The 26,278-nt window shown below is 41.2% G+C and overlaps 1 protein-coding gene across 1 annotated transcript in view; it reads left to right on the plus strand.

Annotated features, from left to right (window-relative positions):
* Positions 1-24,023, plus strand: part of LOC112867882 (pregnancy zone protein-like) — a 48,966-nt gene extending 24,943 nt beyond the window's left edge. The window contains exons 16-36 of the mRNA XM_086714124.1: positions 3,265-3,429; positions 3,947-4,049; positions 8,455-8,590; positions 9,234-9,462; positions 10,351-10,477; positions 10,902-11,023; positions 11,709-11,760; positions 12,741-12,824; positions 13,102-13,278; positions 13,556-13,643; positions 14,746-14,902; positions 15,251-15,325; positions 15,962-16,142; positions 17,045-17,268; positions 19,087-19,305; positions 19,470-19,597; positions 20,609-20,699; positions 21,615-21,683; positions 22,692-22,794; positions 23,272-23,313; positions 23,870-24,023. Coding sequence (XP_086570250.1) covers positions 3,265-3,429; positions 3,947-4,049; positions 8,455-8,590; positions 9,234-9,462; positions 10,351-10,477; positions 10,902-11,023; positions 11,709-11,760; positions 12,741-12,824; positions 13,102-13,278; positions 13,556-13,643; positions 14,746-14,902; positions 15,251-15,325; positions 15,962-16,142; positions 17,045-17,268; positions 19,087-19,305; positions 19,470-19,597; positions 20,609-20,699; positions 21,615-21,683; positions 22,692-22,794; positions 23,272-23,313; positions 23,870-23,892 — 2,595 coding nt within the window. The 3' untranslated portion in view covers positions 23,893-24,023. The remainder of the gene's footprint in view (positions 1-3,264; positions 3,430-3,946; positions 4,050-8,454; positions 8,591-9,233; positions 9,463-10,350; positions 10,478-10,901; positions 11,024-11,708; positions 11,761-12,740; positions 12,825-13,101; positions 13,279-13,555; positions 13,644-14,745; positions 14,903-15,250; positions 15,326-15,961; positions 16,143-17,044; positions 17,269-19,086; positions 19,306-19,469; positions 19,598-20,608; positions 20,700-21,614; positions 21,684-22,691; positions 22,795-23,271; positions 23,314-23,869) is intronic.
* Positions 24,024-26,278: the final 2,255 nt, after the last annotated feature.

Genomic DNA, 26,278 nt, shown 5'->3' on the forward strand with positions numbered 1-26,278 from the left:
CATTATCACCAGCTTGCAGGCCTACTATGTGCTAGGTCTGTTTTAGGAGCTGGGGAAATCGCAGTAAACAATCACAGTCTTTGTCCCTTACAGAGGTGTCGTTTTAGAGGGACAATAATAAGAAATTGCATGTGGCTCCGAAAAATAAAAAGGGAAAAAATGGTCAGTAATTAGCATCAGGTGAAAATACTTTCAAACATGCGGTTTTTGAAAACTATCAGAAGTAGAGGGAAATTCAGAAACCGCTTTTCTAACCTATTTAAAACCAGATTACTGGGGGCGCCTGGGTGGCTCAGGCAGTTGAGCATCCAACTTTGGCTCAGGTCATGATCTCATGGTTCCTGAGTTCGAGCCCCGCGTCGGGCTCTGTGCTCACAGCTCAGAGCCTGGAGCCTGCTTCGGATTCTGTGTCCCCCCTCTCTCTTCTGCCCTTCCCTTACTTGCAATCTGTCTCTCTCTCTCAAAATAAATTAACATTAAAAAAATAAAAACACTAGATTACTCATCTTTCGAAAATGCTCAGCATGATGCAATAAAAATGACATGTTACTGGAATTTGATCATTGTCAAAAAGTTATCACCGGTGAATTTTATAACCTTAGTTGCCTTATGCATGAAAGTTTAAGTAGATTAATTCATTAACTCGCCTACCTGGGATTTATTATTATTTGGCAATACTGGAGGATAAATCAGTAATATTGAAGTTTCTTTTGGTTTTGTTCTAGTTTCTACTTCTCAAAATTCATTTGTAGGTATTAAATTTTAAAACTGTAGGATAACTATATCAAGAATCACTGTCTTGTTCCTAATCATCAAAATTAACATTCTTCGGAAAAAAGGGTATCATAAAAAATTTTTTCAACTTTAGCCTTGTATTAACAGGTCAAAATATCTCCTCATAGCATCATAATTATTATAGAAAAAGACAGATTTCTCTTACTACAGTTTTCTATTTGGATTAGAAGAGGGCATGATGAAGTTAACCTGAAAAAAAAGGGACTTCTTCTCTCTAGGTGCTTTCTTTGGAGAAATGTCTTTTTTTTTTTCCTTTTTTACACTCTGTATTTGTGTAGTCTATTCTGAGCTATTTTTCAGCTCAGCTTGTATTGAACAAGTTTAGTCTACTTTTCAATATTTTTGTGTTTATCCTATTTTGTTTAGTTCTATAAATTTAACAGTTGATTCAATTGCATGACACAGCTTTCAACATTATAGAGATAAAAAAAAGGAGTATGAACATAATTGGAGACTTGGGCTCTTACAGTTGTCTTTACGTCACTTGCTTTGACAATAACCTGGAAAATATTCGTTCATCCAAAACAGATGGAACATGCTCACTTATGCGACCATTTGGTTCTCCTATTCAAGAACAAAGTAAATAGGTAAAGAAGTTTAGAGAGTGTTTGTGGTTAGTTATCAAGTGCTTCATACTAATGCTCCCCCAGTGTGTTGGCGTTAAACAAAAAACGTGTATGGTCATTCGCACTTTCTGTGGATTAGGAATCCAGAAGGGACTTATCTGGGCTAAGTGACTGGCTTGTGATCGCACCTGTTCGTCAACATGGCAACATGTTACTAGGGCTTGGCTAAGGTTGGAAGTCTACTTCCAAGATGTGTTGCTTATACAGTTGTTCCTCACCACACTGACCGAGTGTCCTTGGGGTTACCTGAGTGTCCTCAGCACATGGCAGGTGATTTCCTCTAAAGCAAGTGATCCAAGAGAGAGCAGCTAAGGCTGCAATATATTTTATAACATGGCCTTGGCATTTACACACTATCGCTTCCACAAAATGTTATTAGTTATAAGGACCCCTGGGTGGCTCAGTCGCTTAAGCCTCCGACTTCGGCTCAGGTCATGATCTCGTGGTTTACGGGTTCAAGACCCACGTCAGGCTCTGTGCTGACAGCTCGGAGCCCGGAGCCTGCCTCAGATTCTGTGTCTCCCTCTCTCCCTGCCTCTCCCCCCTCACTCTCTGTCACTCTCTCTCCTTCAAAAATAAATAAACATCAAAAAAAAATTTTTTTAAATGTTATTAGTTATAGATGTCAGCCCTATTCATTACGGGAGGAACTACACAAGAACACAAATACCAGGAGGTAGAGATTACTGGAGGCAATTTTGGAGGCTGTGTTCACAGTTTGCCCTCACTTATTACCTTCCCACATGTAAAATACACTCACTTTCCTCCTATGAGCCTAGAAGTCTCATTCCCAAATTAGGCCCAGGTACAGTTGATGTTCCTTGGGCGTTGTTCCTCAAGTACAATTCCTCTAGTTATGAAGACCTTGACCTAGCGTGTACTTAAGGTGTTTACCTCCACACATTCAGCATACAATGGTGGAACTGACATACTGATACTCCTGTTCAAAAGGGGAAACAAAGGCCCAGAGGAGGTATTGGTCCATGGCAGTTCTGAGATCCACCCAAAGGCTGAAAGCCCTTTGATTAGGACTCACTCTTACTCCAGCCTAGGAAATAAATATCCAAGCCCCTTGGGTCCACCCTACGGATTCTTGGTTCTTTCATTTAAGTCATCCTTCTTCAAAAAAAAAAAAAAAAAAGGTGGCCTGAGCTTGCAATTGTGTAGACATTGTTCTGTTGAATATCAGTGATATTCACCTATGTACTTATGTGGTTTTTCTATCCAAGAACAAAGCTATATAGAAATAGAAGCTTAACAGATTGCAGTAATCCCTACCTAAATTAGCGTATTTTTTTCTTTTCTTTTTTTACAGTTCATTTATTTATTTTTGAGAGGGAGAGAGAATCCCAAGCAGGCTCCATGGTGGCAGCACAGAGCCCCACGCAGGGTTCAAACTCATGAACCGTGAGACCATGATCTGAGCTGAAATCAAGAGTCAGGCACTTAACTGACTGAGCCACTCAGGTGCCCCTAAATTTGTCAGGTGATTAACTATTCATCAAACACAGAGACAGTTTAGATCTTTCTTTATTTGGTCTAGTTTTACCTCTAAACACTAGAATGAATTTTTCAGTAATCCTTGGTAATTTAAGTTGTACAATCCTTGGAAACATTTTCCCAGGTAGGTTTTATGTCAATAGAACCACAAAAATAAATAAATTACAAAAATAAAACACTGATAAAAACAAACAAAAATTTTAACTTCTCTCTAAGGTACCGCCTACTTGAAGGTACTCAAGAAAGGACTGATGGTGATTGTTACCACATTTCTCTCAGTTCAATGCCTATGTCAAAAGAAAAACAGGTAAGAGCTCTGTCTTTGATCTCCCCTCTGTTCCAGGTATATAATCTGCTAACGATGAAGGATCTTACTGGTTTCCCTGACAAACTGGACCAGCAGGAAGAAGAACATGCAAGTTGTAGCAATCCTTATATCATTCTTGAAGGAGCCATCTACATTCCCCTAGCAAGTTATGATGAAGAAGATATGTATGACTTCCTAAAGGTAAAATCCTTATTACCTGTTAATGTACCGGCTTATGAACATTTTTATGTTAGTAAAACTATATATATATATATATATACATATATATATATATGTATATATATATATATATAGTTTTATATATATTTACATACACATTTATATATTTATATATATTTATTTATAAATATAAATATATAATATACATATATATATACACATATATATAATTTAGAAATATATAGTTTTAGAAAATGTTTAGCCTAACAGTTGATAAGTCAGAGACAGGGCTAGATCCAACCTCTGCCATTTCATTGAAATATTTTCGTTATATTTAATTTGCAAAAGGCCCTAAATTATAAAATCTTGATAAGCCATAAAGTATTATAATTTTACCACTCTTTTATTGAGTCTGTGTATCCCTAGGGAATTAATCTAACATTAAGGCTATCGGGGTTACATAGGGAAATTTCTAAGGAAAATATATTTCATGGATTCTAATCAAGTTTACAAACCTATTGAGTCACCATTTTTACAGGGTATGGGATTAAAGGTGTTCACCAACTCTAAAATCCGAAAACCACGGTCGTGTTCAGTGATCCAACCACCTGGAGGAGCGGAAAGGCAAGGAATATATGGAGGTAAATAGCAAGTTGCTTTCAATTTTGTATAGCATCCAACAATATTAATTTGCCAAGAAAAAAATGTAAAACGAGATGGATCATGTGGCCTTATCTCCATTTGATACATAGAGAAACTAAGATTCAGATGTTTCTTGCTGAGATCATTTAGCTGGTAAATGGCATAGACAGAACTGACCAGTTTGTTAAAGATCAGCCCGATATTTTATTTATCTTATTTATTTTGAGAGAGAGAGAGAGAGACAGCACAAGCAGGGGAGGGGCAGAGGGAGAAAGAGAGAGAGAGAGAGACAGAGAGAGAGAGAGAGAGAGAGAGAGAGAGAATCTTAAGCAGGCTCCACTCTCATCATGGAGCCCGATGCAGGGGTCAATCTCTTGACCGTGAGATCATGATCTGAGCTGAAATCAAGAGTCAGCCGCTTGGGCTGGGGCGCCTGGGTGGCGCAGTCGGTTAAGCGTCTGACTTCAGCCAGGTCACGATCTCGCGGTCCGGGAGTTCGAGCCCCGCGTCAGGCTCTGGGCTGATGGCTCAGAGCCTGGAGCCTGCTTCCGATTCTGTGTCTCCCTCTCTCTCTGCCCCTCCCCCATTCATGCTCTGTCTCTCTCTGTCCCAAAAATAAATAAACGTTGAAAAAAAAAAAAATTTAAAAAAAGAGTCAGCCGCTTGGGGCGCCTGGGTGGCGCAGTCGGTTAAGCGTCCGACTTCAGCCAGGTCACGATCTCGCGGTCCGTGAGTTCGAGCCCCGCGTCGGGCTCTGGGCTGATGGCTCAGAGCCTGGAGCCTGTTTCCGATTCTGTGTCTCCCTCTCTCTCTCTGCCCCTCCCCTGTTCATGCTCTGTCTCTCTCTGTCCCAAAAATAAATAAACGTTGAAAAAAAAAAAATTAAAAAAAAAAAAAAAGAGTCAGCCACTTAACTGACTGAACCACCCTGGAGCCCCTACATGAATCAGATATTTCAGGGCACAAAATCAGATGAAACACAAGATTCTACTATACTATAAGAAAGGAAAATGTTTACAATGTAAGGAGAGAATAATTCTAATTACGGAATCAGGAGACATTTTTAGAGATGCTATATCTTAAAGAATAGAAAGGAAGAGAACAGGCCTTGCTGGTGAAAAGAAACAATGCGAAGATGGCAGAAATATCTCCTAATCCAAAGCCAAAAGAAAACGAAATAAAACATCAAAGGAAGCAGCCTCTTTCTACACCCTTCACTTTCCCATTAAAATACATGTTTTAATCCCCAGATCTATTTATACTTACAGCCCATTAACCAATCCTTTTTCCTCTCTCTGTCTCCCATGATTCTGTCTTTTCTTCCAAAATATTCTTGATGTATATTGTTAATGAAGATTAACATCTTCTGAGTTTTGTATTTACGAATCAGAGGTTTTATGTGTCCAGTGAACATGACAGATGGCTTTATTGAGATATAACTGATATAGAACATTAAATAATTTTAAGGAATACAATGTGTTTATCTGATGCACTTATATATTACAAAATGATTATCACTATAGCATTAATTAAAATTTCTGTCACCTCCTAATTTCCATTTCTTCTTTTTTTTCTTTTAAATTTTTATTTTCATTCCACTTAGCTAACATACATTGTCATACTAGTTTCAGGTGTAGAATTTAGTGATTCAACACTTCCGTACATCACCCTGTGCTCATCATAACAAGTGCACCCGTCAGTCCCCAACACCTATTTAACCCATTGCTTTTCCCCCTCTTCCCTGGTGACCATCAGTTTGTTCTCTATAATTAAGAGTCTGTTTCTTGGTTTCTCTCCCTCTCCCTTATTTTTTTTCCCTTTGCTTGTTTGTTTTCTTAAGTTCCACACATGAGAGAAATCGTATGATATTTATCTGTTTCTGACTGCCTTAGGAGTACTACTAATCCATTAAAAAAAAAAAATGAAATCTTGCCATTTGCAACAACATGGATGGAGCCAGAGAATATAATGCTAAGTGAAATAAGTCAGTCCATTTCTTTTTTATGGTTCTCAGCACTTTTCAAATGGAAAAACTGAACCCAGAAAGGTTAAGTAACTGAAGCCGTTAGGATGCCACGGCCAGTAAGAGATGAGATGGAGATTCAGATCTGGCTGTTTGACTCCAGATCCTTGTTTTTTAACCTCTACACTATTCTGTCTCTCAAAGGCTTTAAGGTGAGAGCTTGCCTGGAATGTTCTAAGGGTAAGGAAACCAGCATGGTTGGAACAGAGTGAGTAAAGTGCAGTTGGAAAGAGAGATCAGCAGAATAATTGAGGCCAAATTGTATAGGGCTTTGCAGATCATTGTAAGAATTTGACTTTTTACTCTGCATGAGATGGAAAGATTTTCAGAAGTGGAGAGTGACGTGATCTAATATGTTTCTTATAAGGATCACACTAGATACTGAATTTAGAAGAAAATTAAGTTTTCAGTTTTTATGCTTTTTTTGTTTGAAAGTAGTAAAGGTCAAAAATGAATACAAGAATTACAAAGCTAAATTGAGTGGCCCTTTCACAGCCATGAACAGAATATCCAGTTGAAAGTATTTTGTGATCAGCAGTGAAATAGAACGTAAGTGAATGTGTCCAGGGATCAACACATTTCGATGAAGTCAGATGTGAAAAAGAAGCAGAATAATAATAATAACGACAACAATAACATTTTGTCTTGGGAAATGAATCTAAAGGCATTTAAAGTAGAGTGTATGAGTTGTGACAGAGGAAGAATAGAATTTTAACATACACACTGTGAAAGGATCAGTAGAGAGTTGAAGTTGACCTTGAGAATGAGACAATAAGGAAGGTACAGTCATCATCCAATACATGGAGTTAAAATAACACATTAAGCCACTGTTTGTTAACTGGAATAGCTGGAGAAGTTGAAGGGTCTTTGGCATCTGTAGCAGAAAAGAGAAAATAGCTTATTTAAATTTTTTTTTCAACGTTTTTTATTTATTTTTGGGACAGAGAGAGACAGAGCATGAACGGGGGAGGGGCAGAGAGAGAGGGAGACACAGAATCGGAAACAGGCTCCAGGCTCCGAGCCATCAGCCCAGAGCCTGACACGGGGCTCGAACTCAGGGACCGCAAGATCGTGACCTGGCTGAAGTCGGACGCTTAACCAACTGCGCCACCCAGGCGCCCCGAAAATAGCTTATTTAGATGCATCATCCATTTAGATAAATTTAAGTACCAATAACAGATTTACATATTCAACATAAGAGTAAAAACAAAGACAATAGAGCAACATCAGGGAGAAATCAAAGTCAGAGACAGAGATGGCTACCACGTGGAAGGACTTCTAGGAAAGAAGTTGTATGATATTAATTAAAGAAATTACTGTGGATGCTTTTTTTTTTTTTTTTTGAGAGAGAGAGATCAAAGGAAAATACCTGGAAATGTTTTTTTTTTAATTTATTTTTTTTAATTTTTTTAAAGCCTTTTTTTTATTTTTTGTAATCTTTATTTATTTTTGAGAGAGAGACAGGGTACAAGGGGGGAAGGAACAGAGAGAAAGGGAGACACAGAATCCGAAGCAGGCTCCAGGCTCTGAGCTGTCAGCACAGAGCCCAACGTGGGGCTCAGACTCACAAACGGTGAGATCATGACCTGAGCCAAAGTCGGACGCTCAACTGACAGAGCCACCCAGGTGCCCCATGTTTTGTTTTGTTTTTTAATAAGTATTATTTCACAAGGCAATTCTGAAATATCACCTGGGGTGCTTGGATGGAGAGCCTAAGCCAAACTCAACTTATAAGCATGACCTCAGGCACAACAAGGATCAGAAAGCTTTCACGTTTAGTTCTCTATCCCCTCACTTTTGTAAATAATTTCTCTGTCTCCGTCGTAGCAAATGGAACCATCTTTCTATGGCATCTTGAATTTTTCATTTCTCCTTCCCAAGACATAAAGAGAAGAAAATCTAACGCTCTAGCCTTCTTATCAAGAGAACAATGAGTTTACAAGCTTCATTATAGTGCAAAGAATTGATGTTATTATATTCTATTCACCCGTTGGTAACTCAAACAATTGAACACATGTTGCCCGAAGAGAGTTTTGCGTTTTCTGCTCAGTCCTTCTTATGGGGGAAACAATACTCTGTGACCTTGAAAACCCTAACTATATCTCTCACAAACTATAAACGCATGTCCAAGTTCTCTTGCTCTACGAGCCTCCACTCATACAAAATTATGCTATCTCTAGGGTACAGGGAATTTCTACCTTTAACAGAGACTCCTGTCTGCTCAAAGAATGAGGGCTCAACAAGTTATTTCCAAAGTTCTACAACTCTTAGGAGACCATCTGAGCAGGAAAAGTGAAAACTTGGTCTTCTAACTCTCACACATGCACCATGAATGGATGCTTTTTCTTTAACTAGATTGTAATTTTCCTTTATTTTATTAGTGGGAATGGCAGCGAGTCCATACAGTCCTCAATTTGACGCATATAATATAATGCCCATAAACAATCCAGAGCCAGTCTCTGAAACCGTACGGACTTATTTCCCTGAGACCTGGATCTGGGAGTTGGTGGCCGTGGAGTAAGTAATTTCACTCTCCTCCATTTGCTGTGGGTGAGCCAGTGAGAATCCTCCGGCATTTTCAACTCTAAGATAACCTTTCTGAGAAATTCTAAATCATCATCTTAACCTCTCATCCTTTCGGGATAGGTCTAAGAAAATGCTTTTATTATAGAGGTTTTATTATAGAGGTTTCAAATATAATATAAAAATATATTTTACTATAGTAAAATAGTATAACTGAAATAACTGTTCCTGAGACTGCCAGAAACAAGAAATGGGTGCTAAAAATATCCAAATGCTAGACTGCCTAATGCTATGGGGGGAGCCTTCCGTAAACGAGATTGGAACGCGCGCATAAACAAATCAGGCTACGTAAATGTAATGGTCTGTTTGTTAGATCGTGATTCTTAAATATGCTTGTTTATGGGATTGTACAACAGTGAGGGACATCTATGGACCAAACTGAACCACATGAAAGTATTTTTCTTTTAAGGTACAGACATGTTGATGAGGGAAAGAGGCACTGTTGAGTACCTTTTATTTTCCCAACTCAGTTTCCCGATACATAATCTGGTGTACTCGTGTGGACATATTGATTCTCACTTGAGAAAAGATGTTTCACCTGCTTACTTTCTGTTCTTCACATTTCTATCCTCCCCAGCGCATCAGGTGTGGCTGAAGTGGGAGTAATAGTCCCTGACACCATCACGGAATGGAAGGCAGGGGCCCTCTGTCTGTCCAATGACACTGGGCTTGGTCTCTCGCTTCCCGCCTCCCTCCGCGCCTTCCAGCCCTTCTTTGTGGAGCTCACAATGCCCTACTCTGTGATCCGCGGAGAGACCTTCACGCTCAAGGCCACTGTCCTAAACTACCTTCCCAAATGCATCCGGGTAAGGAAAATGAGGGTGAATTGAAAGGGGGGATAGAATCAAAGACTTCTTCGGTCGGTCAGCTCCCGATTCTGTTCCCAAGACTGTGGATAACACTGGGAATTCTGCCCTAGAACTGCAAATAAATAGTGCTAAGCAGGGCAGGACCTGATCAGGAAGATAACACAATGACCTTTGGGCTACTGGTACAGGATCTCCAAACCACATACTTTTAAAAAGAAAATTGCCCGAATCTGGCCGAATCCTTTAACACAGGATAGGCTTTTTGCCAGGAAACTTCTTGATGCTGACGGAAAAAAAAGCCCGTTTTCTTAATTCCATGAGTGTCATCCTTCAAGTTCTTATCTCTAAACTCCCACAATGTGCTTGTAACTTCTACAGCATGTATTTCTTTGTACATTTCGTCACGGTTTTGTATATCGATTATCCCCTTTGTAACACAATATCCTCAAGGTCCGGAAGCTCTTAATTTGCTCTGTCTTGTATATAGTAGACAGGTGATATTTGTTGAGGGAAGTGGGAAGAAGGGAAGAAAGAAGTCAGGAAGAAAATCTACACGGGAGGTAGGAACCAACGGGTAGAACCAGTAGGTAATGCTCCCATGGGCAATCTTCCATTGCGGTTTTCCCCTCCCCTCCACTGTTGCTATACCTGCAAATTTCTCCAATCCACCCTAATGCAAAGACCCGATCCTCCTAGTAAGGAATCATTCTTGCTTTGTATCACTGCCATTCTTAAACTCCTCAAAGCATGCGTGGACTTACGTGACATAATTTTTCCTCCCAGTCCCAGTCTAGTGCAGCATCTCATATGTGGTCCCAGTTCTGTGCATTCATTGTCTCTCCATATTCTGACCATTTGTTTCTATGCCTCGCTTGCAAATGATAGGTCAGTGTGCAACTGCAAGCTTCCCCAGCCTTCCTACAATCCCAGAATGAAAAGGGAGAGGAATCTCATTGCATCTGTGTAAATGAGAGGCGAACCCTGTCTTGGGCGATAACTCCCAAAACACTGGGTGAGTGACGTTCCCCCAACACATTCTCCGATCAACAAGCGTCGTAGGTATCTGGACCCTACATACATCACGTTCTCCTTTCTGCTTTCTGCAAATATAATTCCATAAGGTTAGTTTGTCATTTCTTTTGCTTTCTACCCCCAGCGGCCTCCCAGTACTCCCACTGCACCTGGGTCCCATGATCATTGTGGCTCGGGCACAGTGGACATGAGCCTTGAGGTTTTTTTCAGCTTTATTTCCCACTTCCGGCCAACAGTAAGGTGAAAGGGCAGCCCTTCAAGATGATGACAGAGCACAGAGTCATTTTCCGGGGGTAATAGCTCAGTGGTAGACCATTTGACAAGCACACATTTTCAGCTATAAGGGACGGCGTGGACTGCTGTCAAGGTGAACACGCAAGTTTTTCTACGTTTTTCTGTTCCAGGGAGTGTGAACTTCTCGGTGAGTGCAGAGGCAGTGCCGTCCCTCGAGCTGTGTGGAAATGAGATTGCTGAGGTCCCTGAGATGGGGAGAAAAGACACGGTCATCAAAACCCTGTTGGTGGAGGTAGGTCGGTCCGGACCACTTTGACATATTTTTCTGAGACCCTAGCAATAATAACAATGAAAAAATATGGCCATATTCTTGAGATAATAAAGGAGAATTATACCATACTCACACAATCCCCCTGGGAAGACTAACGGAATTTCCTGTCCTAAAAGTTTACAGGAGTCGGTTAGGCACCCGACTCCTGATTTTCGTTCACGTCGTGATCTCACGGCCATGGGATCGAGCCCCGTGTCAGGCTCCACAATGTGGAGCCCGCTTAAGACTCTCCTCTCTCTCTTCCTCTGCCCCTCGCCCCTGCTCACTCTCTAAAGTAAAATAGAATATGAAAAAAAAGTGTTATAGTCAACTTTGCTAACTAACCTTGTTAGCTTATTGTAAATACTTTTTTCATAGATTAATTTAGAACTATTCTCTTTTCCTGATCTCTCCCTCTCTTCTAAGATTCGCTTATTTCTCACCCCTTGTATCTTTGATTCTCTTTCCTTATTATCCCTCCTTTCCTCCTCTGCAGATCTCCCCGGTTTTTCGAATTGTACGGATTTATAGCAATTTGATCATAAGTGGGATGTGAAGATTGTGTAGCGTAAATTCCAGCCTGCAATGCAATGAATCTATGGTTGTCCCTCAAAAACCTGGATATTTATCCATTTTCTCCTTTTTTTTTTTGTTTTTTTTACTCCAGCCTGAAGGTATTGAGCAAGAAGAGACTTTCAACTTTATGATCTGTGCTTCAGGTACAACAGTCAATCTTCATAATCATGGTGAGAATAACGCCTCACAGGGATATGTATGTCAAATTACAATGCAAACTCAGTTCACATTTAGCCTTTACCTCCGTAGCCCAGGGACTGACCGTGAACCAGTCAGGACATAGTAGCTTAGAGTGTCATAGTTTAGGTAGAAAGGGAGCAAAGTCATGATAAGTTTGAATGACAATAATATTCCCTAAAATAGTTGACGATGAAATATGTGGCACTTTGTACTCATCTTACTAAAAAAAAAAAATGTTTTTCATGGCAAAAAGAAAACCCGTTTTGCATCGGGAGTTTGTCATATCACTGAGAAACACCTGTACCTTGCAAATTACATTACCACATTAGTATTAGCGCTACGTCATATGTGTATATGTGTATATGTGTATATGACGCTTTTCTTGTCACTTGAGAAGGACCATTTTAAAATATAAACTCAGAGAACAATAAAAGCAGAGAATTGTGCCATTAAATCAAAGAACTGTACACCCTCACCAGTTCCCAGGCTCCTTTGAGAGAGCTACTATGCACGGCAACACAAAACATAGCAAAGTGAGAGGGGAAAGGACTCTGGTAGTCATACAGCACCAAGAAGAGCTGGACTATTAAAGGTGATCTCACCATAAGCCACAGTCCTTATCCCTTGGACCCCGAGTCCCTGAAGGAGACATAATAACACTGAATATAATAATAACAACCATAATAACTGCTCATGTGTATGGAGATTCGACATGTTGCAGAGGCTGTTCTAATGCACACGTGTTTCACATGCATTCTTCCTTGAGTCGTCATACGAGCAAGTTAGACGATGAAGAGGTTAAGGAATTTGTCCAAGGTTTGTAGCTAGTAAGTGGCAGGGCTGGTACCATATCCAAGCAGGATGCCTCTGACCCCCTCCTAACCACTACATCATACTGCGATAAGAGATGCCATCTTTTGATATGGATTGTCTGTTTCCAAAGGCACTGAAATATCTGAGCAGTTATCTCTGAAGCTCCCACCTAACGTGGTCAAAGAATCAGCCAGAGCCTCCTTTTCAGTTTTGGGTGAGTCAACTTGCACCCAGAAAACTTGAGACAAAAGAGCAGCCATAATACATTTTTTTTGTATCTATCTATCTATCTATCTATGTGTTTGAAATCTCAACTTATTGATAATACCTATTTCTATTGGGATTCTGGAAGTCTCACTCTCTAAATAGAACTTTTCCCTTGCCTAAATGATGGTATCTATAATTCTAAATAGGAAAATCACTTGTCTTTAATAGTGTGAGCTACTTACGAGCTGAAATTACTCTGACACCTAATCTTTCACATCCCCCAGGTGACATATTAGGTTCTGCTATGCAAAATATACAGAATCTCCTCCAGATGCCCTATGGCTGTGGAGAACAAAACATGGCCCTATTTGCTCCGAACATCTATGTTTTGAACTATCTGAATGAAACCCAACAGTTGACTGCAGAGATCAAGTCCAAGGCCCTCAGCTATCTTATCAGTGGTGAGACAAAGACGAGTTTACTTTGTTACTCTAAGGAGATTTTTCCCGATTAAACTTGAATCATATTACCAGATATTAAGCTAATGATGGTGATTTGGGGGGAAATGACAACTTTCCCAACATTTGATAGGATGTTGTGTTGTGAGATATCCATATCACCATGACAGATCCTATGCACAAGAGACCGTACAATGTCTGGGGCTTCTGACCAACCTGCGCGTATTGGTGGCTTGCCTTTCTATAATATTTCTTGAACTAATTGAACCTTTCATTCCAGGTTACCAGAGACAGCTGAACTACAAACACCAAGATGGTTCCTACAGCCCCTTTGGACAGCAATATGGCAGGAGCCAGGGCAACACTTGGTAAGAGAAGAAAATCTGAGTCTCAACGATGAGCTCACAGCATGTACATGGATTAGCCTATTTAATTCTTACAACTACCCTGTGAAGTGAGAGCCGCTTCATTTTACAGAGGAGGAAATGCTATACACCATGGATAAATAAATGTCTCTGGTATAAACAGCTCCTAAGTGGCAGAAATGAGAACACTTGGAACTTGATTCTTTTTTATATCTAATATACCAAGCGTCTTTTCTTTCTCGTGTTGCTAAGAGACCATTGTAAGTTTGTGGTTTTCCCTCTTGAGTTGTTGCTTAGCACTGAGAGACACTAGAGACAGGCAAGAAGAACAGTAGCCATACCTCACGGAGTGTCCTTTACTAACTTTTACTAAATGATTCTCTCTGTCTGTCTGTCTGTCTCTCTGTTTATCCATCCATCGTGGTCAGCCCATCCATCGATCTTCCATCTGTCCCTCCAGCTATCTACCTGTCTGTCCATCCACTCATCTATTTATTTTTCTATTCATCCATCTTGAAGAAGTCCGACCACAAAAGAAAACGAGAGGAAATCAATGACCCAGAAAGTGGTGGAGAAGCTGGGCGAGGTGAAATATTTACTGAGGCAGGACATTAAAAGCAGTTCATTAGACTATGAGCTGCATAAGAGGAGGTAAGAAATCTGTGAAAAGAGCCTGGGTAGCTCAGTCGGTTAAGCATCCGACTCTGGATTTCGGCTCAGGTCAAGATCTCATGGTTTGTGAGTTCAAGCCCTGCATCAGCACAGAACTGTCAGCACAAAGCCCGCTTAGAATTCTCTCTCTCCCTCTCTCTCTGCCCCTCCCCTGCTCAAGCTCTCTCTCTCTCTCTCTCTCTCTGTCTGTGTCTCTCAAAATAAATAAATAACTTTAAAAATGGAAATCTGTGAGAAGAAATAAATACAGAAAGGCCAGAATGTGAGAGCAAATATCTCAACTACCCAACAACACTAGGAGACACCTGAATCTCTGAAGTGACACGGAAATGCTTTAGGAAGTCAGGACCAGTTGGTAATGCGACGAAACAAAAAGAGTATCGTTAACAGACAAAGTCTCCAGACTCTCAGTAATAGTTTATTGACTCCTCAGGCTCACAGCCTTTGTACTGAAGACTTTTTCCCAGGCTCGAACCTCCATCTTTATCGATGAAGCACACATCACCCAAGCCCTCAGCTGGCTCTCCCAAAGGCAGAAGGAAGACGGCTGTTTCAGGAGCTCTGGGTCTCTGCTCAACAATGCCATTAAGGTGAGGTGTTCTGAGTACTTATCCCGAACGTCACGATGGTACACACATGCTAACATTCCTCCAAAGGTGATGAGAGGAAAAAAGGCACAGGGGGGTTGAAAAGATGAAGTCCAGTATTTTGTGAGAGGGCATCAGGGAAGGAATGTTAAACCTGAAGATGTGAAACCTGAGAAGAAAGAAACGGCACTTTGCATGAGGCTGTTAATTTGCTTGATAGAGACAGATACTGAGGAGAGTCTCTATGAAACAGCAGAAAAGAATATACTACCATCTTAAAGTAGGATTAATAAAAATCTCTCTCTCTCTCTCTCTCTCTCTCTCTCTCTCTCTCTCTTCCTCTTTTCACAGGGAGGAGTAGAAGATGAAGTGACCCTCTCTGCCTATGTCACTATTGCTCTTCTGGAAATTCCTCTCCCTGCTACTGTAAGATTCACCTCACTTCCACTTCCTACCATGAAAACTACAACCCTGATGTCTGAACACGCCCTACAAAAAGCCAAGTCTTCGCTCAATGCGGAGGCATTTCTCAGCTCGCAGAGCTCTGTGGTTAATCCAGCAAAGGGAATTTATACTTGCCTAGCAACGCCCTCAGGCTATGTACAAAACTCATCCTAAACACTCAGGTTCTGTAGACTTACTCTTTTTTTTTTTTTTTCAACGTTTTTATTTATTTTTGGGACAGAGAGAGACAGAGCATGAACGGGGGAGGGGCAGAGAGAGAGGGAGACACAGAATCGGAAACAGGCTCCAGGCTCCGAGCCATCAGCCCAGAGCCTGACGCGGGGCTCGAACTCACGGACCGCGAGATCGTGACCTGGCTGAAGTCGGACGCTTAACCGACTGCGCCACCCAGGCGCCCCTGTAGACTTACTCTTTTAAGACTTAAGTATAAAGCTAAGAGATTTAAAACACTTTTTCAACTTCAAAATCGTGGATATCCGGCTGTCTACCTGGCTGGCTAACAGCCGTGAATGACATCTGTCACGCGATGTCCAACCCAGGGCCCGCTCCATCCGCGACTTGCCCTAGCTTGACATCATTACCTCCTGGTCTTTGCAGCACCCGGTTGTTCGCAATGCCCTCTTCTGCCTGGAGTCTGCCTGGAACACGGCAAAGGAGGGGACCCATGGGAGCCATAGCTACACCAAGGCGTTGTTGGCCTACGCTTTTGCCCTGGTGGGAAAGCAAGACAAGAAGAGAGAAATACTGGACTCTCTTAGGGAGGAAGCTGTGAAAGAAGGTGAGAGCGAATGGTCAAAAAATGTCCCCCTCCTCTTCCCCGACACTGCAAAAAGACAATTGTGTTCCTGCTGAAAGTAATAAGTCTCCTTATCCAACTCAGGTGTTATGAAATCAGAGTACCTCTCATAAAAATGTCATCTCTGCGATGTCATATGTTATACAGTGTGTCACATAATAGACAGTGCTGCAGGTAAATTGTGGAAGTTTATTCCTCACTGCGACATATATATATATTTTAAATTTATATATATTTCCCATGGTATCTGCCTGCTTGAATGAAATTATACTCGAATGAAAAGAGGCACAACCAAAAAGCCATACTGAGGGAAGTGCAATAACATTTTCACAGTGTTTTTATCTCTATCTGCAAAGAGATGATCACAAAAAGTCCTCTGGGATCAATGCGTGGGTTTTATATTCCAATTTATCCTCCAGTTTCCACGAAATCTCTCAAGCAATAAGGGAACTCTCTTGGGTGCCTGGGTGGCTCGGTCGGTTCAGTGTCCGACTTCAGCTCAGGACATGATCTCACAGTTTGTGAGTTCAAGCCCCACGTCGGGCTCTGTGCTGACAGCTCAGAGCCTGGAGCCTGCTTCGGGTTCAGTGTCTCCGTCGTTCTCTGCCTCTCTCTCTCTCTCAAAAATAAACATTAAAAAATTAATAAAAAAATAACATTTAAGACACTGATAAGGATGTTCCGTGCTTCGTCCTCCAACAACATTCTTCAACTTAGCCCCACAGGACTAAACCAAGCTTAGTATGCAAATGTGACTCAGGGAATTTGTGGGGCTTATGGAAGAGAGGACCTTACTCCATCCCTGTATTATTTTCAGCTACACATGATACAAATGTGTTTTCATGTATCATCTGCGAACCATCATCCTTTTTCTTACCCTTAAGGCAACTCAGTCCACTGGGAGCGACCTGAGAAACCCAGGGCACCAGTGGGGCCTCTTTATCAGCCCCAGGCTCCCTCAGCTGAGGTGGAGATGACGTCCTACGTGCTCCTCGCTCACCTCACGGCCCAGCCTAGCCCGACCTCCGAGGACCTGACTTCGGCCGCGGGCATCGTGAGCTGGATCCTAAAGCAACAGAATGCCCACGGGGGCTTCTCCTCCACCCAGGTCTGTGGTTCCCAAATAGTCTTCTCTTCCAGATTCACTTGGCAGATGGGAAGCTTGAAAACAGAACAGTTACGAGGAAAAGAGAAGAGACCATTAAATCATGGGGAGGGTTCTTTAGGGATATTTGAGGACAGTGGGAATCTGAAGGAAACAGACCTGAGACATTCCCCCAAAACGCTTTTCCCAAGTGCTGTGTTGACACCCTATCCGTGTGGCTACTGACCATGAACATCAGCCCTCTCTAAAGCTTACACACATGGGTCGCTGGCCACACTCTAGACTCGGGTTTTTGAATATCGGTGCTCCTGACATTTTGGGGAAGATACTTGGGGAAGCCAAGAACACTGTTGTGAGGGGCTGTCCTGGGCACCGAAGATGTTTGGCAGCACCCGTGTCCTCTCCCCACTAGATGGCCCATGGCACCCCACCTACTCTCAGTCGAGATAAGGTAGAATCACCACTGGGTAAGAAACAGTGTTCTTGGCTCCTGTAGGATTCTTCCAACAAGAAACCCTCTAAGGTGAACCAGAAAAGTGTATGATTAAAAGGAAAGTGACCGAGGCACCTGGACGGCTCAGTAGGTTGAGTGTCTGACTTTAGCTCAGTTCATGATCTTGCAGTTCATGAGTTCGAGCCCCACATCAGGCTCTCTGCCGTCAGTCAGCACAGGGCCTGCTTTGGATCCTCTGTCCCCTTCTCTCTCTGCCTCTCCCCTGCTCATTCTCTCTCTCTCTCTCTTTCAAAAATAAACATTAAAGGGGTGCCTGGGTGGCGCAGTCGGTTAAGCGTCCGACTTCAGCCAGGTCACGATCTCGCGGTCCGTGAGTTCGAGCCCCGCGTCAGGCTCTGGGCTGATGGCTCAGAGCCTGGAGCCTGTTTCCGATTCTGTGTCTCCCTCTCTCTCTGCCCCTCCCCCGTTCATGCTCTGTCTCTCTCTGTCCCAAAAATAAATAAACGTTGAAAAAAAAAAATTTAATAAAAAAATAAAATAAAATAAAAAAAATAAACATTAAAAATTAAAAAGAAAATAAAAGGGAAGTGACCAAGTAGAGTTCACTTTGATCTTCACAGAATGATTGAGAAGTTCTATCCAGCCTCTCCACACCTTTCTGCCCGCCCTGAGAAATTTGTTCTCCTCTAAACCAATTTTTGTCTTCAAAGCTGAAGTTCTTGGAATTTTCTTTTTTTTTCCTACCACAATTCTGGAACTATTTTGCTGAGGATATGAGTGATTGTGTTAAATAGCCAGAGAATCTGGGTTTTCCCTCCTACAAAGCTCTTTCAATATTTAGGATGTACATAGTGGGACTTTTATTTTTCAGAGAAATTAGGTGTGGGAAATGAAAATACGCTATATAAAAGTGGGAAAGAAACTTGGGAAAGTGCCATGGTCTCATATCACTACTTGCAGCCAATTTCCGTCACCCTTCTACCTAAATGAACACCATTCACCCTCTTTCCTAACTTGTCAATTTTAGACCCAATCTTGGACAGCTATAGCCAGGGGCACCACTGATGAGAAAGGGTAGGCCGTAATCTCTGGACGCAGGGGAATAGTCCCTTAGGACAAAACTAATATAAGTGAAAACATATTGCCAGGCTAATTGGCATCAGAAGTCTTTTATTTCACTTGCGGGAACTGTAGCATAACTTTGATGGTGCCTAAAAGGCAAAGAAAAAGGAAACGCAATTAGCAGATGTAAACTTCAGGGGGGAAAAGCCATCATCCCCTTGTGGTAACCCACACAGACTTTGGGGGCAGTCCCTGCTACCAAAAACTTACTCTTTGGGGGTGGGTTCTCCACTCCTCTCTTCCAGGACACGGTGGTGGCTCTCCATGCCTTGTCCAGATATGGAGCAGCCACATTCACCAGGACTGAGAAAGCTGCACGGGTGACCATTCGGAATTCACAGACATTTTTCACGAATTTCCAAGTGGACAAAACCAACTTCCTGTTACTGCGTCAGGTCTCATTGCCAGAGCTGCCCGGGGAATATGCCATAACGGTGACTGGAGACAGATGTGTGTATCTTCAGGTGAGACTCAAGTTATGTTGGAAATTTTAACCTTACCGAATGAAAGAGGAGTCCTGGTCTCTCGTTTCTGAGCATGGAAAGGGCAAATCTGGAGGCGCGAAATGATGAAAAAGTGAGGCGCTCCAGGCAAACAGAGAAACTGATGGTGCATTGCCCTTCCACAGGCATCCATGAAATACAATATTCTTCCAGAGAAGGAGGACTCCGCATTTACTCTGAAGGTGCAGACTGTACCCCAAACTTGTGATGGACCCAAAGCTCACACCAGCTTCCAGATCTCACTGAGTGTCAGGTAAGACTCGTGGCTGAAACACGCGATCCTGAGTCTAAAAGCTACTTGGAACCATCAGTATTTAATAATATATTTTGAAGCTATGCTAGTAAGTGGGTATAATTTAAAACTGTTATATCTACTAATGAAGTTAGCCTTCTATCATCATGAAGTGATTCTTTTATTTAGTAACTTTTTTTGTCTTAAAGTTTCAGTAATACTTCCAAAGCCTTTAAAAGCAAAGTCTGGTCTTAAACTGTCAAATAAAAAGTGTGGACTATTCGAATGTTAAAAATTCCCTACTTTTACACTAATTTTTGTTCAACGCATCACTGAAGAGTAAATTATTTTCCACAAAGATTTGTACTTTAGGTTGAAGTAAGTCTTCTTTACCTCTTCTGAATAATTATATTCTATTTTATTATTTTTCTAATCAGATAAATAGCAAATGCTAATATTAAAGAGAAGTATAAATTACATATAAGATATAGAAATTGCCCTATAATAACCCATCAAAAACGTATAGGAATCCTAAGAAAACAGAGCAGCAATAGAATACTATGTAACTAATACTAATGATATTGATATTATAAAACAAATCTTATTTGCATAAAAGTATAAAAGTCTATCCGATCTTACAACCCTTTGGAGCCTCTCTGGGAGACATGCTACATTCAAGTTAATTAAAAATATTAAAGTAATACCTACTAAATAACAAACACATAGACGAAGTGTCCAAAAACTATCATGTGTTAACAAATGCAAACTACTAAGCTCCATTCCCAAAGATTCGGATTTGATAGTTTGGGTCTGGGGCTTAAACATCTATGATTTTAGTAAACGGTAGATCTGATATACATTCAGGGTTCCAAACATCAGTGTCACACATGTCTGGGGAGCACAGATTTCTAGGAGTCATAATGTCACAGAAAACTTCAAGAAGATAGGCCGGTTTATGGTAGGTCTTGAAGGAGGGACTCTGGCTTTCTTTCACATACAAAGCCCTTACTCCTTTTCCCTTTGACACCGTAGTTACACAGGGAGCCGTCCTGTCTCCAATATGGTGATTGTTGATGTGAAGATGGTATCTGGTTTTATCCCCTTGAAACCAACAATAAAAATGGTAGGTGAGGGGCGCCGGGGTGGCGCAGTCGGTTAAGCGTCCGACTTCAGCCAGGTCACGATCTCGCGGTCCGTGAGTTCGAGCCCCGCGTCGGGCTCTGGGCTGACGGCTCGGAGCCTGGAGCCTGTTTCCGATTCTGTGTCTCCCTCTCTCTCTGACCCTCCCCCGTTCATGCTCTGTCTCTCTCTGTCCCAAAAATAAATAAACGTTGAAAAAAAAAATTAAAAAAAAAATGGTAGGTGAATTTTAAGCCTAGTAAATGTCATACAAAGGATGCTCTGTATATTCAAACTAGAAGCATACCAATAGCAAAGCCTTATCATTATCATCCTGCCCCCAAAATATTTTTCTCAAACCCAGGAAATTAAATTCAATAATTGTTTATTTGTCTCTAAGCCGAGGGACTTGTGTGATACCAGAGAAACCCAAGAGGAGTCCCTGTCCTTAAGCCATTCGCAGTCTAGTTAGGGAATTAAAGCACATGGGTACAAAGCTGTATGTTACTATAACAATGCAAGAAAGACAGACTTTGATTACGTATCAGATTGGCTGATATGCTCTCAAACACTTGGCAATGACAGAAGCAATGTGAACTAGAATCATTAAAGATGCCAGAGCGTCTAATGTGTTACTTGGATATTGAAGCATGATGGAAATCCTGATCTGAAAATACTGGCTTCCTTCCCATCACAGAAAGCCAGATGATTTTTTCATGGTCAAGACATGATAACACTGAAGCCTGTATCCAAATGTGATTTCCGCCCCCCCCCCATGTTTTACATCTTTAATGTACCCTGGCTATTTAATCATGAAAATGACTTATAAGAATCCTATCCCTGACATCATTTGGACATTTGTCCCTTACTACAATCTTCTCTCATTTGCTAACTTTTTAAATTTTCTAATTTTCTTCAGCTCGAAAGATCTAGTCATGTGAGCAGGACGGAAGTCAGCAATAATCATGTCCTCATTTATGTGGAACAGGTAAGAGCTCTGACATTTTGGCTGAGACAATACACCACGGTGGTCTTTTCCAGTGGGTCTCTTCATTAGAAAATAAGTGATATGGGGCGCCTGGGTGGCGCAGTCGGTTAAGCGTCCGACTTCAGCCAGGTCACGATCTCGCGGTCCTGTGAGTTCGAGCCCCGCGTCGGGCTCTGGGCTGATGGCTCAGAGCCTGGAGCCTGTTTCCGATTCTGTGTCTCCCTCTCTCTCTGCCCCTCCCCCGTTCATGCTCTGTCTCTCTCTGTCCCAAAAATAAATAAACGTTGGGGAAAAAAAAAAAAAAAAAAGAAAAAAAAAAAAGAAAATAAGTGATATGAGGTAAGCAGTAATTAGTTGCACCTTTCCAGAAAGTTCCTTTATTCTAAAAGAATAAAAATCTCCTTTTAGACCCACGGAGTGTTCTGCTCCCTTTAATTATGTTCAAATTGGAAAATGAATATGTCTATGAAATTGCAAGTAGAACATCAATGAACAAAAGGGTTATTGTGCCTGTTATTTCAAAGACCTCCCCCCAAAGAATAAATGTACGATAGTGGTTGATTAATAATAGTGTAAACATCCTGATACATCCCTCTATAAGATAAAATAAAATGTAGACTTCATGAATATCTTCAAATCTGACTATAAAGCAAAGGGAATGCCTTATCCAGTCACTCCAAAAGAATAGCTTGATAATTACAGATGTTACGAAGCCAAGTCTCTGCATCTTGGCAAACACTCACATAGGCCCAGAGAGTTAATCTCATAGCTAAGCCTACCAGAGAATGTAGATTGCCTCAGCTATTTAGGAGAAAATCTGGGGAATTTTGTTCACAGTAAAGTGTTTCCAAAGTTGCATGTGAAATCCCACCTTGTCACCCATAAATGTTTGCTCACCTAAAAGACACCAGTGCATGAGAGTCAGAGAGCAAAGAAAGAATCTAATTTACTCAAGGAAGAGGGAAGGACACTTTCCAGACTCTTCATTACTCCCACTTGTCCTTTTAGGTAACAAATCAGACACTCAGCTTTTCCTTCACGGTTCTGCAAGATATCCCAGTAAGGGACCTCAAGCCAGCGATTGTCAAAGTCTATGATTACTATGAGCCAGGTAAGTGAGAAGAAACTGAAACAACTAAATAAGTCTCAACCCAGAGCCAAGAAATAGAATCCGTTGTTACAACAGATCCTAGTTTTAGTCCATTCGGTCAGTACTACATCTGTTTGTCTCTTTGCTCTAAGATACATATTGTAGCAACTATTAGTGGAACGAATTCATCACTATCTACTGAGTCAGAAACTTAGAAATTTAAGAAGAAAGATAATATCTGGACACTGCTCTCACATATTTTAGAGACGTAGAGAACATAATCCACATAAAAAGATAATGTAACGAGGAAAGGCAGTTTATGACAGGTGAATGTTCGAATATAGATATTTTAACTATCCTGTTCAACACTTGTGTATTTATGTAGAGTTTTGACAATCCTGATATGTACTTGTCTCCAAAAGTAAAGTGAACAGACTTAGTATGGGCTCCCGTTTATAGATTTGTTTTTTGTCTCCTTTCATCCAACGATTCTTTCAGATGAGTCTGCCACTGCTGAGTACATCGCCCCCTGCAGCACAGGTAAGAGGTCACACGCCAGGACCACCCTCATTCCGCATGAGCTATGCTCCCTAAAGTTTCTTCTAAATTTAAAATTCTCTGCAAGTCTTTTCCTAGACCCAAGACAGTTCACGTGGCACATGCTCACACAAAGAGAAAACTGTGGCCTCTCCAATTTCAGATAGCCACACCGTTATCGGTAAAGTCAATAAGTTTTGTTTGCGTGTTTGTTTGTAGGATAGCTATCCCTGACAGGCAACATTTTACATCACAGCTAATCCGTCCCCTTCAGCCCAAGGGACAACTATTTAATTCTCCTGCCAAATCTAGCCCAACATCTATTTTTGTAAATGAAGTTTTTATTGGAACGGAGCCACGCTGATTGCATTATTTTCTACAGCTGTTTTCATATGTTGAATAGTTATGGCATAAGCCACATGGCCTGCGACATCCAAAATATTTACCATACGCCCTTTGACAGCAAAAGTGTGCCAACCCTTGTTCTAGCCCAGGCTCAGCTGAGGGAATGTTCCTGAGGAAACCCCACCACCTTCCTATGTTTCTCTTCCCTCCATAGATGCAGAGCATGGCAATGTTTGAAGACCGTATTTAGGCTCCATGTTTTGTTGGATTCCCTGTCCTATACTTCTGTTGGGAAGAAATGGAGTCGTTTGTGTCTGTGAAACAGACATCAAAGAGGCTTGTTGAATAAATATGTTTCTGGTCAAGCTCTCATTTGTTCAATCGTTCATTTATCAAATATCAATTACATGCTTACATGCAATGTTATGTTGTTTTAAATAATGTGAAGAATACAGATGTGTAACATCTGCAGATAGTTCAGCTGTGGCTATTGCATATAAAGTCGAACAGAGAATAACTGAAAATAGTTTATGTTCCGGGAAATCTTAGGGAAAAAAACTCGTTCATTGGTCTAGGAAGCCTTTGTTTAGACGGAGGTAAGTAAGTAGTATTGATTAGTTAGGCATAAATATTTTTGGAGAGGAAGCAAGAAATGTTTATCTTGGTCCTTAAGAAAGTCCATCAGAAATGGACTTCACAGGAGACTAAAATGATTGGAGTAAGAAAATGTGTTGGTGACAGGCAGTATTGTGCAGTGGCTAAAATCTAGACACTGGGGCCAGACTACCTAGAGTCAAATTCTGACTCCATCCCTGTCTCACCAGCTGAATGACTGGGGCTGTGACTCAACTCTCTGCTTCGGATTCCTCACAAAGAAATGGGAATAACAGACCCTATCTCAAAGTATTGTTATGAGGATAAACTATTCTCATGGAAGAGGGGAAAGAGAAAGAGCTGAATCAAGCAATGGCTCAGAAAGCTTTGGCTCAGGGGCACCCGGGGTGCTCAGTCGGTTGGGCATTGGACTCCTGATTTGGGCTCAAGTCATGATCTCACGGTGCAGTTCATGCGTTTGAACCCCAGAGCAGAGCCTGCCTGGGATTCTCTGTCTCCCTCTCTCTCTGCCCCTCCCCCTGCTCACTCTCCAGCTCTCTCTCTCAAAAGTAAATAAATAAACATAAAAAAAAAAAAAGCTTTGCCTCAAATATGGTGTATATAACTTTCATTTGCATTCTATTGGCTAAAGCAAGTCACATGACCAAGCCCAACTTTAATGGGGCACTCAGTATGTTCTCACTTTCCCCCATGGGAATAGCCGCAGGCCATGGGGGTCTCTCCTGCCACCAAAAATGTGCTGCTTTAGGGAACGGTGATGAAGGCAAAGTAAAAATATTCCTCTTACCTTTTTCAGTGCATCTATTCTTGGATTCTTTCCCAACAGTGGGCTAGAACTTCCCCATTGGACTTCCCAACTCCCCCCAGGGTACTCTCATAACTGCTAAAATCCATCTTCTGTGGAGGGTAATGGTGGAGAACTCTTACCTCATACCCCCTTTCACTTTCAGCCCTACTGTGTGTTTCTTCTTGTCTTCAGCATCCTTTAAAAGGGGTTGAGAAAAGAATAGGAGGGAAATGGGTGTACATTTTATTCAGAAGCCCAATTATCTTTCAATTGCTGTCCTCTTTATCAAAGAATTCTCAACCCATAAGGGTTGGAGGAATTTTGTCTATTTACTTTTTACTTCTCTCTTATGTGGGTCTCCTCCTCCTCCTTCATAGGAAAATTCAATATTGATGTAATTTTATATTTGCATAGCATTTTAAACATCTCAGAGACTTTTCTATGTTTTCTAATTTTATCTAAACCCATTTTGCAACTCATAAGGAAATAATGTATCTAAGTCTTGAACACCAATGATTGCTAACATCAGAAAGAGAGAAATAATTAGATATTCTGTGCATCCTGATGCATGAATATAATATTTCCTATGAAGTCGCATTGCCAAAAAAAAAATGAAATCTAATTCTCTGTTCCTGAAAAAAGACTGGAAACAGTGTGAAAAACCATTCTCCTTGGCCTTCCTCAGAATCAAGGCACAGTGTTTCAAAATGGAAAATTTAGAAGAAATCTTTAAAGATGACCCAAAAGATCTGAATTCAAACGTGAGAATTTGGTAAGAAACAGAGGTTTCTCAATCACAGGGATTAGATGGGAAGACAAGAGGGAGGATGGGAGGGCAGGTCAGCCAGGAGGCTAAGAAATCCTTTCCCTAATCCAGAATGCTTTTTTATTTCATCCTAGGTTTTCCAAAGAGAGAAGAATAAACACAGTTTATTCGTAATTTATCACTGCGAATTCTGATCCCTTTCTTATGAGGTCAAGATCCACTTTTACATAAGGAAAGGGAGAAGAACCAGAGATTAACATATTTTTCCAACATTTTACAGTTCCCAGAAAAAGAGTTAAGTCTTTTAATGCTAGGGCTCTTTATTGAATCCTAGGATTAAAATTCCATATTTCTAGGACCAGATTTTTGCTTGCACAAACAGGGAAAATATATGTGTGGGACGGTAATGGCATTATCAAATAGGGACCAAAGAAGAAATCAGGGAGATGGTAAAT

This window comes from Puma concolor, chromosome B4 (genome assembly GCF_028749965.1).
Source record: "Puma concolor isolate L17-30 chromosome B4, mPumCon1.1.hap2, whole genome shotgun sequence".
In the NCBI taxonomy this organism is placed as follows: Eukaryota; Metazoa; Chordata; class Mammalia; order Carnivora; family Felidae; genus Puma; species Puma concolor.